Source organism: Bactrocera oleae, chromosome 2 (assembly GCF_042242935.1).
Source record: "Bactrocera oleae isolate idBacOlea1 chromosome 2, idBacOlea1, whole genome shotgun sequence".
Classification (NCBI taxonomy): domain Eukaryota; kingdom Metazoa; phylum Arthropoda; class Insecta; order Diptera; family Tephritidae; genus Bactrocera; species Bactrocera oleae.
Window position 1 is genome coordinate 45,138,762 of NC_091536.1, and position 15,535 is coordinate 45,154,296.

General features: G+C 36.4%; 1 protein-coding gene across 21 annotated transcripts in view; it reads right to left on the bottom strand.

The window, feature by feature from the left end:
• Positions 1-15,535, bottom strand: part of LOC118681060 (uncharacterized) — a 449,031-nt gene that overhangs the window by 338,114 nt on the left and 95,382 nt on the right. For 19 of the 21 annotated variants that reach the window (XR_011398016.1, XM_070113069.1, XM_070113060.1 and 16 more), the window contains one exon: positions 1,846-1,957. The exons of 1 other annotated variant lie outside the window; for it this stretch is intronic. Coding sequence is in view for 16 of the 20 variants with exons in the window: in XM_070113069.1 (XP_069969170.1) it covers positions 1,846-1,957 (112 nt within the window). In the remaining 4 variants the exon portion in view is untranslated. Of the gene's footprint in view, positions 1-1,845; positions 1,958-4,881; positions 4,991-5,050; positions 5,192-15,535 lie in introns of those variants that run through there. One more of the 21 variants, XM_070113065.1, reaches the window with a different exon arrangement.

The following is a 15,535-nucleotide window of genomic DNA, read 5'->3' on the forward strand; positions in this document are numbered from 1 at the left end:
TCAAAGAAGTATGACCCGAAAATACACCTTGATTATACTGCGCACTGTGTGGTGCTCGTTCTGGGTAAAGTTCCGTCTCGTGATTATTTTTGGATTTGATTCACTCCATTTACGGTATTAGATCAAAATGAGCCTCATCAGACATAAACAGGTAATTTATCAAGTTATTGTCTTCTTCAGCCATTTCAATAATTTTTTGTCAAAATTTCAGGTGAATAGGCAAATATAGAAGGTTTAACCGGCTTGTTATCTGAAAGTTGTACAGAAACAGGTTTAAGTCCTCCTGCATTTTCCGTTGTAATGACCGTCTGCTAACTCCAAGTTGCGCCGATAAGTAGCGAGTCGAAATTCTTTGATTTGTCTGAATTGACGATGCAACAGCCGCGGTTGTTTCTTGAACACGAACATGCGGATCTCGATGCGATACCTTAAGATTCGGCAAACATGTTTACCAACCTCATAATGGTCCATTTACTCGGGGACGTGCCGCCAAAATCCCGTCTGAACTCTCTTTGGCCTGAAATGACGGACTGCAAAGCATGTCTATGATTATCCAAACCCTCTTTTCGGTATCCCAAGCATTTATTTTTAAAAATCTTAAATAATAAACTGACAAATAAACAAGTAAGGAAGGGCTAAGTTCGGATGTAACCGAATATTTTATAATCTCGCAAAGTCAAATGGTATACTCGTTTGAGATTTCTTTGTGGATTGGCTGATATTTTCGGTAGAAGGTCAACTATAGGCACTGGGGTCCACATATTTAGTACTTAGGGGCTTGAACAGTTTTGGTTTGATTTAGACAATTTTTGGCCATAAGGTGGCATACTTTAAACGTAATATTCACGCAAAGTTTTATCCCGATACAGTCATTGTTGCCTGATTTGCATAGTGGAAAGTGAAAGAATCAGATGGAATTTAAAATGGTGTTATATGAAAAGTAGGCGTGGTTGTAGTCCGATTTCACCAATTTTCACACTATGACATAGAAATATAAAAACGTTACGCACCGAACTTGGTTGAAATCGGTTAAGCAGATCTCAAGATATCACCTAAAAGTGGGCTGTGCCATGCCCAATGTCTAATTTTGAACGCGGTTCCTATAAAGTCATCTCATACCATCCCAGAGATAAAATTTATTGTCTCTGGCGTGTTTAGTGCTTGATTTATCGCGCTTTTAGTAGTTTTTAACAGTACCGTTATATGGGGAGTGGGCGGAGTTGCCACCCGAGTTTAACTATTTTAACACCGTCAATAGAAGTGCCAGTGAATTTTGTTATTATAGCTTAAGTAGTTTAGGAGATATGCACATTAAACCTACTAGGGGCGGGACCACGCTCACTTTAAACAAAAAATTTTAACTGCAGATGCCCCTCCCTAATATGATCCTGTGTACCAAATAACAGTCTTGTATCTTATTGCGGAGCTAGTTATGGCAATTTACTTGTTTTTGATTAATGGCGTTTTGTGGGCGTGGCAGTGATCCGATTACGCCCATCTGCAATACCAACCGTCTCACGGTACCATGAAACATGTCTACCAAGTTTCATAAAGATATCTCAATTTTTACTCAAGTTAGAGCTTGCACGGACGGACGCCCTTGTTTAGTTTCCGGTTAACTTTAAACCATATGTATCGGTCAATCTGTGTGGTAATTTATTAATTATTAATAGACGAGATGCCAAAAATTGATAAAACCGGGACAGTGGGAAACAAATAAATTTTATTAACTTGATAGAATCAGATATTTATTAACATAAATAACAGTTAAAAGAATATTATAGTTTGATAAAGAAATTTAAAAATAAGCAATGGTAAATAGTTTAGTATTACAAAGAATTATACCTTTGATCGGCCGACAGAAAATTTTTTGGAAATGTTATATTTTCCGGACTAATAACGGGATAACTTCCAGCTTTCAAGTGTAAATCTACTTTCTGAGGCTTGCATTTACCGTCTGCAAATAAAAAAATTACATTTTCTTTACTGATTACACCGTAATAATAACATTAAAAACTTTTAATTAAAGTTATAGTGATGTAGACCAAATAAAAATATTATTGCATAGGTATTTTATCCAAACTCCGAAAAGTAATAATGACGTAATGCAGAACAAAAGTAAACCGTAGCAAATTCGCAAAATCATACTGTTTTCCTAAACAAACAAAGAAGAGGAAAGCAAAAAACACCGTGGCACGCAATTCAGGTGAAACACGTTAGGAAGGGCTAAGTTATGTTGCAACCGAACATTTTATACTCTTAATAATTGCGAACAACAAAGGTGGGGAAACATTTTCAAAAGTGGGCTTAACAGTGTCAGATACATGACACTGTGCGAAATTGAATTAAGCTATTCACCTCTCTGAGAGCACCGCTTATGCATATGCACATAAATTATTACATCCATACTATATGTTACCCTTTTTCTATAATATGTATATACCATAAATACATTTTTTATGTTCTCACATTTTACATGGCAAGCAGTTAGTACCTGTTCACATACGGTCTTTTTTGCACCCCAATCCGGTTTATTGTGATCGAGTGGACGAGGACAGACGAAGGGACCGTGCCACTCGTGCTCTGTGGCACGCTTTGTGCTCTTGTTCGAAACAGTTCGCTGCTACGCAATTCAGCATGCCTTTTTATTTTGAAATTCCTTTCATGGTTGCGATAGCGCTCGGTTTTAAATGAATATATACGATATGTTAGGAAATTTGAATTTCGTCATAAATTTTTCCTATGTAGTATGCAAATATGTATGCATAGAATAATAGAAATATTTTGAAAAATTGTGAATAAGGAGAAAATTAAGATACTCAAAGCTGTTTAATTTAATTTTTTAAAAACATTTTGTGGTACTAACTGTAATAATATATACATCAATGAATTACAATATAATAAAAATGGAGTTACTTTTACTTTTTTGTATATACATAAAATATTTTGATGCTTTCATATTTATTTTATGTATTTAATCGCAAAGAATTTAGTTCAAATGTTATTTTTTTTAAATACGATTTGTAATTAGTTTATGAATGATGAATATTTTATAACAAATAGAAAAAATATGGAGCAAAAAAGTTATAGGTTTTTAGTATTATACTTTCTGAAAGATTGGGAAATTCCTGTCATATATTTGGCCTTGAATATATTATATTAGTAGCGCGTATTCAATACATTCGCGTGAATTAGGGAATTCCCGACCTATGTATTTCTTTGAAATTGTTAAGCGGGTATTATGCATATTGTTCTACCACATGTGGCGTGAGACCACCACATACAACTGAAATATGCAACACTCTCTAAGTGTCGCGTAGCTGAAGTGCACGAACATTTGCGAAAATTTTGTGAAAAGGATTGATAGAAATACTCGATTTGAGTTGCTGCGATAATGAGCGACCAAAGTATCCCCATGTAAACGCAGTATTACCGGTAATACAGTTTTTTTTAAATATAAATTTTGTCATACCATAGAAATTGAAAACATAAATCTAAATTGGTATGCGCAACAATTTTCATTTGGGTTTATTCGTTGTGTCTATTTATAGCATTTTGAACATTATGTGGTGTATTTTTCTTTTTCGAAGTTATATTTCTCGATGTTCCCTCATCTGGAACTACAAATTAGTACACATAAAAATTTCACTTAACATTTGCGTCTTCTCTATGAATTAACATTCTCTAGAACAAGCACGTTATTAATAGAGCATAAGGATTGTTAAGATTGTATTAAATTTGAACTATAACAAGTAAGGAAGTGATAAGTTTGGGTGTAACCGAACATTTTATACTCTTGCAACTTGCAATGATCAAAGCAGGGAAAATACCTTCATTTTATATTAAACAAGAAAAACGTTAACTTCGGTTGCACCGAAGCTATAATACCCTTCACAAATACAAAGGCCCCTTACATGAACTTGATTCCGAACGTTCATTTTGTATGGCAGCTATATGATATAGTGATCTGATCTGACCAATTTCTGTGGAGAATAATTTGTTGCCTTAAGCAAGAACTCGTGTCTAATTTCGTGAAGATATCTCGTCAAATAAAAAAAATTTCCATGCAAGCACTTGACTCCGATCGTTCAGTTAATATGGTAGCTACATGTCATAGTCATCCGATCTGAATAATTCCTTCGGCGATTAGATTATTGCCTTAAATAATAGTCCATACCAAATTTCGTGAAGATTCCTAGTCAAATGAAAGAGTTTTCCATACAAGCACTTGATTCCGATTGTTCAGTTTGTATGGCAGCTATATGCTATAGTGGTCCGATATCGGCCGTTCCGACAGATGAGCATCTTCTTGGTAAGAAAAAGACTTGTTCAAAATTTCAGATAGATATCTCAAAAACTGAGGGACTAGTTCGCGTATATACAGACGGACGGACGGACGGACGGACGGACAGACGGACATGGCTAAATCAACTCAGCTCGTCACGGTGATCATTTATATATATACTTTATATGGTCTCCGCCGTTTACTTTTGGATGTTACAAACTTCGTGGCAAAATTAATATACCCTGTTCAGGGTATAAAAATTTTGCGAAAAATTTATCGTTCAACATTACGATCATATCATACGTCATAGACTCACTTAGTTTTATGACTATATTCGAGTCAGCTAAATTTTTTTTTTAAATTATCTTTAAATGAGAGATAGGGGATATAAACTCAACCGAAGAAGCTAAATTTAATACCACTAGGGTCGCCAGTTGTCGAAATTGGACCAATAGAAAATACAATTTTATTACAATATTAATAGTGTTCAAATTTTATTGAAAAATTTGAACAAAACGTGAACAAAATCTAAAGAACGTTGTAAAAACCATTTAGAAAAATAATTTATAAAAAATTAAAATTTATAATTCATTCACGTGCAAAATGATTTGTTCCGTTTCTGGTTCTGACTTAATTTTTCCTTGAATAAACAATCGAATCAAATCGACTAATTTGGTTTTGTCGTTATATGTAGCCTATGTGAACCTGTGAAAAAATGCCGAAATAATTAGTATAATATAGTGATGAATTGTTTGAATGAAATACCGATGAAGTCTCGAACTGATGCTCCATGTTAAAATCTTTTCAACAAAGAAGTTATATTTTAATAATTTTATTATATTTGTTTTTCAGGTGATATCGGAAATTTTTCGGCATAGGAAATTAATCAGCAATTTCGTAGCAGAGCACATTCTTCTGAAGAAATTCAACATTCTGACGCAATTTATCGCGTTCGTTCCTTCGATTAATTAATTAAATTCCCAGTTATTGTCAAAATGTACCTATCCTCCGCCATCACGAAATCAAATCGCTTGTATGCAGTGTAAGCAAGAAACAAAGAAATGAAATTAGGAAATGAACGAATAAAAAAATTAAAATATTGAAAAACATTTGTACTAATCTAAAATAAAAATAATAATTATACAACAAATTTTTAAAAAATTAACTATCAATTAATTTCTATCTCACTAAAATAAAACGAATGATATCAAAAGTTATTTCCACTTCAATGGGTTTTTTTCACAAAAAATACTTGAAATTTAATGTTTGCTAAAAGTGTAATTGTAATAGAACTCGGTGTTGCAACACGCAAAGTCCAAACGCAATTAAAAGTGGAAAATAATCGCAACCACCGCCGGCAACGATACACTCTTATCCGATATATGTACAAGTATTTGCAACTTATACAGAACAGCGACGAAATGTACTTCTCTATACGACTAGAGATGAGTTGATGTGAAAACGTCTCGACCCGGAAATATTGACGCGATTTTATCTATTTTTGGAATTACAACATACCATTAACATAATAAAATGCTCCCTGATTTTCATTAAGGTACCATACCATTACCATCCTACATATGTATATGGAATAAAATCAATCGGTGTAAATTTAATGTTTGAAAATTCTGTGATTAGTTATATGCGGGCTAGGGGAAGTTTTCACCCGATTTTACTAATTTTAGGCACAAAAACTCACCATTATAAAAAACATACATCCACTTAATTTTATAAAGATAGCTCACATATTGGCGGATATATGCGGTATGCAGCAATGAAAATATTTCGATAAGGTATATGGGAGTTAAGGGAAGTATTGACCCGATTCAATCCATTTTTCACATTCAGGCAAACAAAAGCACTATTTCTGCAAAGTTTTGTCCCGGTATATTTGTTGGTGTTTGATTTGTATACTAAAAAGTATAAGAACCATATGGAATTTAAAAGTGTGCTAAATGGAAAGTAGGCGTGGTTGTAGTCTAGTCTGATTTGACCCATTTTCGCCCTATGATATGAAAGGTATAAAATTCAATAATCCCCTATAAATTAATAACCTACGACTCCCTAATCGCTCATAACTAATATTCGCCAAACAAAACAATCCTGATGAACATAATCCATGAGCAAAATAATCCTATGTACCAAATTTGGTTGAAATTGAGTAGTTTCGGAGATATGTGATTTCACTTAAAAGCAGGCGGTGCCAGGCGGCGTCCCTTTCGACAATGGCTTCTGTGGTTATTATCCGATTTCCCGTATAAGGGAATAATATTTACAATATTGTACATAGTACAAATTTGGGTGATATAGATTTATTTGTTGGGAAGATATGTACATTAAATTTATTGTGGGGCGGGGCCACGCCCACTTTTTAAAGATTTTAAAACCGCAGGTGCTCCTCCTCAATGTGATTCATGGTGCCAAATTTGGGTGTAGCAGCGGTCCGATTATGCCTATCTACGAACTCGTCCTTACTTTTGTGCCAAGGAACATGTGTACCAAATTTCATCAAGCTATCATTGTTTCACGCAAGTTATTGCTTGCACAGACGAACGGACGGACAGACAGACAGTCACTCGGAAATCAAACTACCCCCCTTATATATGTTACATATAATCCTATATATAGATATAATGTATATACTTTTAAAATATATAAAACGAAATTGGTACTTCATTGGCATTAATCTTTCTTTTGGCTGGATCATAATATGGCGACCGTGACAAGATATGTGTTCTGTATTTTGTTTTTGTGCGCTGATCAGGGTATTTCAAGTTTACCACGAAGTTTATAGCATCCATAAGGAAACTTCAAAGACAGTATAAAGAATAAAAGTATGCCGCCTTGTGTCCAAAAATTATTTAAATTGAACCAAAACTGTTCAAACCCCTAAGTACTGAATATGTGGACCCCAGTGCCTATAGTTGACTTTTTACCGAAAATATCGGTCAACATAGAACAAGGCGGCAAGATCCACAAAACCCAAACACCAAATCTATACCATTTGACTTTGCGATAGTATAAAATGTTCGGTTACATCCGAATTTAGCTCTTCCTTACTTGTTATATATATTTTTTTCATCGCACTGTGTATATATTAATATATGTATGTATTATGATTTTGAAGTGAAACTTCTAATAGGAGTTCGGAAAATATTGTGTTAAACCAGAGAACTTAAAACAAGTAGATAGGCGATTATGAGGTTGGTACAGATGTTTTCCGAATCTAAAAGTATTGCAAGAAGACCGTACCATCGAGATCCATATGTTCGTGTTCAAGAAGTAATCGCGGCTGTTGCCTCGTCAATTTATGCAAATCCCAGAGTTTCGACTCGCAAGTTATCGGCGCAACTTGGAGTTAGCAGACGGTTATTACAACGGATACTTCATGATGACTTAAATCTAGATTTGCCTATTCGCCTGGATTTGCAAAAAATTGATTATAATGGACGAAGAAGGCAATAAATTGATAAATTGCCTGTTTATGTCTGATGAGGCCCATTTTGATCTAAACGGAGATGTAAACAAGAAAAAAACGTTAACTTCGGTAGTGAGCCGAAGCTATAATATCCTTCACATATACAAAGGTTCCTTACAATAACTTGAACGTGAAGATGCCCCGTCAAATAAAAAAGTATGCAGGCACTTTACTCAGATCGTTCAGTTAATATGGCAGCTATATGCTATAGTCATCTGATCTATTCAATTTCTTCGGAAATTACAGCGTTGCCTTAAAAATAGCTCATGCCAAATTTTGTGAAGATATTAAGTCCAATAAAAAAATTTCCCATACAAGGAATTGTTTCCGATTGTTCAGTTTGTATGGCAGTTATATGCTATAATGATCCGATATCGGCCGTGCCGACAAATGAGCAGCTTATTAGTGAGAAAAGGACATGTGCGAAATCTCAGATCGATAGTTAAAAAACTGAGAGACTAGTTTGCATATATACAGATCGACGGACGGACAGATAGACGGACATGGCTAAATCAACTCAGCTCATCATATTGATCATTTATGTATACATTTTATAGGGTCTCCGACGTTTCCTTTTTTGTGTTATAAACTTCGTGGCAAACTTAAGTAAGTTCAGTTCAGTGTATAAAAAGTAAAATTGCCGTATATGGAGGGAATCAAATCCAGAAATAATCCACGAGGCGGAACTTCACCCTGAACGAGTCACTGTGTGGTGCGCAGTGTCATCAAAGTGTATTGTCAGGCCATACTTCTTTGTTCCAGCAAGATGGAGAGTTTATGTTAATATTTGACAGATGCTGCCTGTCGCTTGTCATTGTTGAATATAATTAAAACAAGAAAAAACGTTAACTTCGGTTGCACCGAAGCTATAATACCCTTCACAAATACAAAGTTTCCATACAATAACTTGATTCCAATCTAATTTCGTCTCCGACGTTTCCTTCTTGGTTTTAGAAACTTAATATACCCTGTTCAGAGTATAATGAGTGAAAAGGAGGCTACAGGGGACGCAGTGGTGTCGAGTTACTGTTTATTCGGATATTGTTTTTTACGTGTTTAAATTTACAATTTCGAGGAATATATGCTCCACAATTATAACAATAATTATACCCATAACAGGGTATATTAATTTTGCCACGAAGTTTGTAACATCCAAAAGTAAACGGGGGAGACCATATAAAGTATATATATAAATGATCACCGTGACGAGCTGAGTTGATTTAGCCACGTCCGTCTGTCCGTCCGTCCGTCTGTATATACGCGAACTATCGATCTGAAATTTTGAACAAGTCTTTTTCTTACCAAGGAGCTTCTCATTTGTCGGAACGGCCGATATCGGACCAGATAATTATTATTTAAGGCAACAATGTAAGCTCCGAAGAAATTATTTAGATCTGATGACTATAGCATATAGCTGCCATACAAACTGAACAATCGGAATGAAGTGCTTGTATGGGCAGTTCTTTCATTTGACGAGGTATCTTCATGTAATTTGGCACATATTATTATTTTAAGCAACAATGTAATCTCCGAAGAAATTTTTCAGATCGAATGACTATAGCATATAGCTGCCATACAAACTGAACAATCGGAATGAAGTGCTTGTATGGAAAACTCTTTCATCTGACGAGATATCTTCACGAAATTAAGAGATGGCGTTATTGTCCATAGTACTAGTGTTACGTGTCGCATCATGTCATACTATACGGCGCTGAAAACGTGTTTGGTCGCGCTAAAAGTCTGTCTTTGACGGTTTTTCGATTGATTGGCTCAGTTCGTTGTGAGCGCTCGTCAAAAATGGACACCAGCAAAGAGAAAATTCGCTATATTTTACAATTTTTCTTCGATCAAGGCGAAAAGGCAGCCAAAGCGGCTGAAAAAATTAATTTAGTTTATGGGCCCGATACTGTAAACGAACGTGTAGCACAAAAGTGATTTGCTAGGTTCCGTTCCGGTAATTTCGATGTCAAAGATGCACCACGCGTCGGGAGGCCTGTCGTCGAAAATTGCGATAAAATCATGGAAATAGTGGAAACAGACCATCACGTGAGCACTTATTTAATTGCTGAGGAAATAAAGATAAGCCAGAAAACCGTTTGGCCCCATTTGCATAACCTTGGATTCAAAAAGAAGCTCGATGTTTAGGTGCCACACGAACTAACGCAAAAAACCTAATGCACAGAATTTCCATCTGCGAATCGCTGCTGAATCGCAACAAAATCGACCCGTTTCTGAAGCGGATTGTGACTGGTGATGAAAAATGGGTCACTTACTACAATATCGAGCGCAAACGGTCAAGGTCAAAGCTCGGGGAAGCGGCGAAGACGTTGGCCAAGACCGAATTGACGGCCAAGAAGGTTTTGCTGCGTGTTTGGTGGGATTCCCAAGAAATCATTTACTACGAGCTGCTCCCCTATTGCGAAACGCTTAATTGAGTCCTCTACTACCAACAACTAGACCGCTTGAAGGCAGCACTCATCCAGAAGAGGCCATCTATAATCAACAGCGGCCGAATTGTGTTCCATCAGAACAATGCCAGACCACACACGTCTTTGATGACGCGCCAGAAGCTCCGGAAGCTTGGATGGGAGGTCCTAATGCACCCACCTTATAGTCCGGACCTGGCACCAAGTGATTACCATATTTTCCTCTCCATGGCGAACGCGTTTAATGGTGAGAAGTTGGCCTCAAGAGAGGCCTGTGAAAAGTAGCTCTTCGAGTTTTTTACCAATAGGGACGCAGCCTTCTACGAGAGGGGTATAATGAGGTTGGCATCTCGTTGGCCACAAGTTTACGAACAAAATCGCGCATATTTGACTTAAATCGGACAAATGTACACAAAGTTATTATCTTTTGAAAAATCAATAAAAAACCGAACGTACTTTTTACTTTACCTAATATCTTCACAAAGTTTGGCATGACTTACTTTTTTCATTAAATAGAGAACCCATTTTTTCGGAAACGTAATATAGTTTGTAATAGAAAATTAAACTCCTAAATTTTTCCTATATGGTAAATAGTGAGTAACATAACTACTCAATCTTCTCCAATATATTTACATTGTAATCAGATTTAACCACTTCACAAAAAATATATTATAAACAAATCAGATTAATTAATAATTTATACTGTTCAATTTGAGCTTTCAATAAAATTTTTCTTATATCTGCCAAAAACTGTTTTGCTTGTGCCAAAGTAAGGTATGACATGTAGCTAATTGGGGCAATAAGTTGAAAATTGTGTTAAGAATGGATACATGTGAGTAAGGAGCAAAAATATTATTTAATTAACCATAAAATAAACAAATCCCTAATTATTCAAGATATATTATTATTTATTAATAATAATAGAACACTAACTTTGAAAACATAATTATTCAGTTTTAAAACCCTAATTAACTGATGGGTAGGTACAAAACATTCTAGGTAGAATAACAGGTAGGAAATAAACATTGTTCGAAGCGTACCTCAAAAGCATAACTTAGGTAAAGGTATGGAGGTAAGTAGACAATTATGTTAAGAATATATACATAAGAGAAAGGCGAAATAATATTTTTAATACCCATAAAATAAATAAATCCCTAATAATTCAATATATATGTAAACAGTAATGGTACAGGTGGCAACGCTGCAGGCAACTGCAGGACAATTGGTAAGAGTGTACGAGCAAAAAGAAGTTGGCGAGAGTGATCGAGTAAGTTGAAGTTGAAAAGAGTGATCAAGGGGAAGAAAAAGTGAAGCGTCGCGGAGCAGTCGTAGAGTTGAATTTTTTTTCGGATAAACTTACACAAATAATTTACAATTTTAAGGCTTAAGTTTATAAACAAACATTAAAATATAAACTTTTCAATAAATATTACATTTGGGGGCTCAACCGCCGAACTAAAGTGAAATTGCGTCAGAAAACTGAAATACAGACAAATGCCAAGTACGCCGCGTTCAAAAGCGATTGCAAGAAAAAGAGGTGTAAAAGAAACAATAGCAGACGACAGTGAAACACCAAAAACGTCGCGACAAATAAATACACTAAGGCAAGCACAAGTGGAAAAAGAAGAAGTGATGGAAAATCAAGTACAATTACAACAACTTATTCAACTGCTGAGTTTGAAAATTCAAGCTGATGAGGTGGTGCAAAACACTCCAAAAGTCAAAATGGAGGGTTTTGGTAAAGTTGTAGCAGATTTTGACGGCGAGACGGTGCCGGTCGAAAATTGGCTTGAAAATTTCGAGTTAAATGCTGATGCGTATGAGCTAAACGAGAGGCAAAAATATGCTCAAGCGCGGTCAAAGATGACAAAAACAGCGCAGTTGTTCTTGGAATCGGAGCTGATAGGCTCGTGCGAAGAATTAAAAGCAGCGCTGTTGACAGAATTTCAACGAAAATTAGGAAGTGCGGAGGTACATGAGAAACTGGCAAATAGGAAGAAACTGCAAACAGAGAGTTTCCACGAATATGTTTTACAAATGAAGAAAATAGCCGCACTGGGCAATGTTGAAATCAAGTCTGTCATACGTTATATAGTTAACGGATTGGGTATCAAAGACGAATATAAATTCATAATGCATGCTTGTAAAACTTACGATGAACTCAAAGAGCGGTATGAAAATTTTGAACTGATAGATAAGAGCACGACAAAAAAGCAGCATTACAGTGGTGGCCAGCAAAATCAGAACAGCAACAATAAAAGGACGGTTCGTTGCTTCAATTGTGGATCGCCTGAACACATGAAGAAAGATTGTAATGAAGTGCTTCAAGTGTGACGCTGTAGGCCATATATCAACAAGTTGCCCGCAGTCAGTAAAATTGGTGCGAGTGGTTAAAGATTGCAAACGGCTCAAGAACATTATATTAAATGGTGTTGAAGTTGCATGCCTGGTTGACATGGGTGCTGATGTTACGATTGTGAAGCATTCTGTGTACATGAAGCTAGTTGATGTTGTGTAAGTCCATGTCGTTCTTTGTTGCGTGGACTGGGCAAAACGGGCATTGTGCCGCTGGGAATATTTACGGGAGCTGTTCAAATAGACGATATGGAGACTGTGCAAAATTTCATCGTGGTGGCAGATGAAAAAATAGAAGATGATGCTCTACTGGGATATGACTTTCTCGCAAAGTTTCAATTTACACTGGATGCAAATGGGTTTAAGTTTTCGTCGTTGTCAGCTTGCCCAGAAATAGCTGACGTTAATCAGATAAGTATTCATAATTATGATTGTACTGTAAGTAATGTGAATGCTCCTCTCCAGTTTGCACCCATGATACGGAATCTGATAGAGGAATATCGGCTAACCTCGCTACTTGTCGAGTCACCTGTGCAGTTGAAGCTGAAGCCGTTAAAAAGCAAGTTGATGATTGGTTGAAAGAAGGAATTGTTCGACCATCTACCTCCAGCTTCGCCAGCAGAACCGTCGTAGTGAAGAAAAAAGACGCCACTTACAGAATTTGTATTGACTATCGCCAATTAAACAGCATGGTGCTGAAGGATTGCTTTCCTGTGCCGATAATAGAAGATGTACTCGAGAAGCTGCAATCCGCCAAGGTGTTTGTGTCATTGGACTTAGAGAACAGTTATTTTCACGTCCCAGTAGAAGAATCAAGTCGAAAATATACTGCGTTCATCACCAAAGAAGGCTTATATATATTTTCAATAGAACGCCATTCGGATTCTGCAATTCTCCTGCGGCGTTTATAAGATTCATAAACCACATATTTCAGGAGTTTGTATCACGGAACATTCTACAGCTTTACATTGATGATATTATAATATATGGCCAGACTAACAACGAATGTATTGAGAAACTCAAGTTGGTGTTATCTGAATCAGCTAAGTTCTGTTTACGTACCATCCACTTCCTAGGACATACAGTACAAGATGGAAAGATTTGGCCTGGCAAAGAAAAAACAATTGCCGTGAAACAGTTTGCAGTACCTAAGAATGTGAAAGCTGTTCAATCTTTTTTGGGTCTAACGGGATTCTTCAGGAAGTTTGTGAAAAACTATGCCATTATTGCGCGACCTTTGACCAATCTGTTAAAAAAGGATGCCATTTTCAAATTGGAGTCTAAAGAATATACAGCTATTGAGAATCTGAAGAGTGCATTGTGTGAAGACCCCGTTTTAAGGATTTATTGTAGAGGTGCATCGACGGAGTTGCACACAGATGCTTCAAAGGACGGGTTTGGTGCCACATTGTTACAAAATTTTGAAGATCAATTGCACCCTATATTTTATTGGAGCAAAAAGACGAGCCCAAGTGAATCAGGACGAAACAGTTATATTTTGGAAGTAAAGGCTGCTTATCTAGCTATGAAGAAATTTCGCCATTATTTGCTTGGTGTACCGTTTAAGTTGGTTACTGACAACATAGCGCTCACACAAACCATTCAGAAGAAAGACGTTTCACGAGAGGTAGCAGAATGGATTTTGTACATGGCAGACTTCGACTTCAAGACGGAGCATCGGGCGGGTGAAAGAATGCGTCACGTGGATTGTCTCAGCCGTTATGCCAACGAGATTTTCGTCGTATCCTCAGAGATATCTTGTCGGTTAAAGGCTGCACAACAAAAAGACAAATATATTCAGGCCATACGCATGATATTAGAAGAACGACCCTACAACAACTTTAAAGTGAAGGGAGGAATTTTGTTCAAGTTTGTCCAAGGAAATGATTTGATTGTTGTACCTAAAATAATGGAACGTGAAATTATAAGCGAAGCTCATGGAATCGGACATTATGCAAGTCAGAAGACCATACATTCTATACAACAGCAGTTTTGGATTCCACATCTAGAGAGCAAGGTCACAAGACTTATCAGAGCATGTATTTCGTGTATTATTGCCAACAAGAAGCTGGGAAAACAGGATGGACTTTTATGCTGCATTGAGAAAGGTGACAAGCCGTTACATACTTTGCATGCTGATCACTTAGGACCGATGGACTCTTCTTTGAAACAGTATAAGTACATATTCGAACTTGTTGACGGATTTTCAAAATTTGTGTGGATTTATACAACAAAGTCAACAGGAGCTGACGAAGTTTTGAAAAAAATGGAAGAATGGTCAAATGTCTTTGGGAATCCGAGCAGAATAATAACAGACAGAGGAGTTGCGTTTACCTCAGGTGCATTTCAAGATTACGCCAAAACAAATGGAATCGAGCATGTCTTAACAACAACTGGTGTTGCCAGAGGAAATGGGCAGGTGGAGAGAATAAATAGGTCTATCTTATCCATTATTTCTAAATTGTCGGCTGAAGATTCTTCAAAGTGGTATAAGTTCACTTCACAGGTGCAAATGGCTATTAATTCCCATATAAGTTGCTCTACAAAGAAATCACCTTTTGAGATAATGTTTGGAGTAAAAATGCATAATAAATCCAGCGACAGACTATTGGAACTTTTGGAGAATGAAATGTTTGAAGAATTTGACAAAGAGAGGAAAATAGTGCGACAGACGGCTAAGGAGCGAATACAGAAGGCTCAAGATATGTATAAAAAACAGTATGATAAAAAACGCAAAGGAGAAGTCATATACAAAGAAGGTGATCTGGTTGCAGTAAAGGGTACTCAGTTTGTAACTGGAAAGAAGTTGGCAAGCGCTTTTCTAGGACCATATGAAGTAACAAAAGCAAAACGCAGTGGCAGATATGAAGTTCGAAAAGCTGTCCAAGGAGACGGCCCTAATAAAACGCATACGAGTGCTGATAATATGAAGCTATGGAAGTATGCTGAAAACAATGAAGATGACTTATCGTCTGGGACAGACGATGTTGA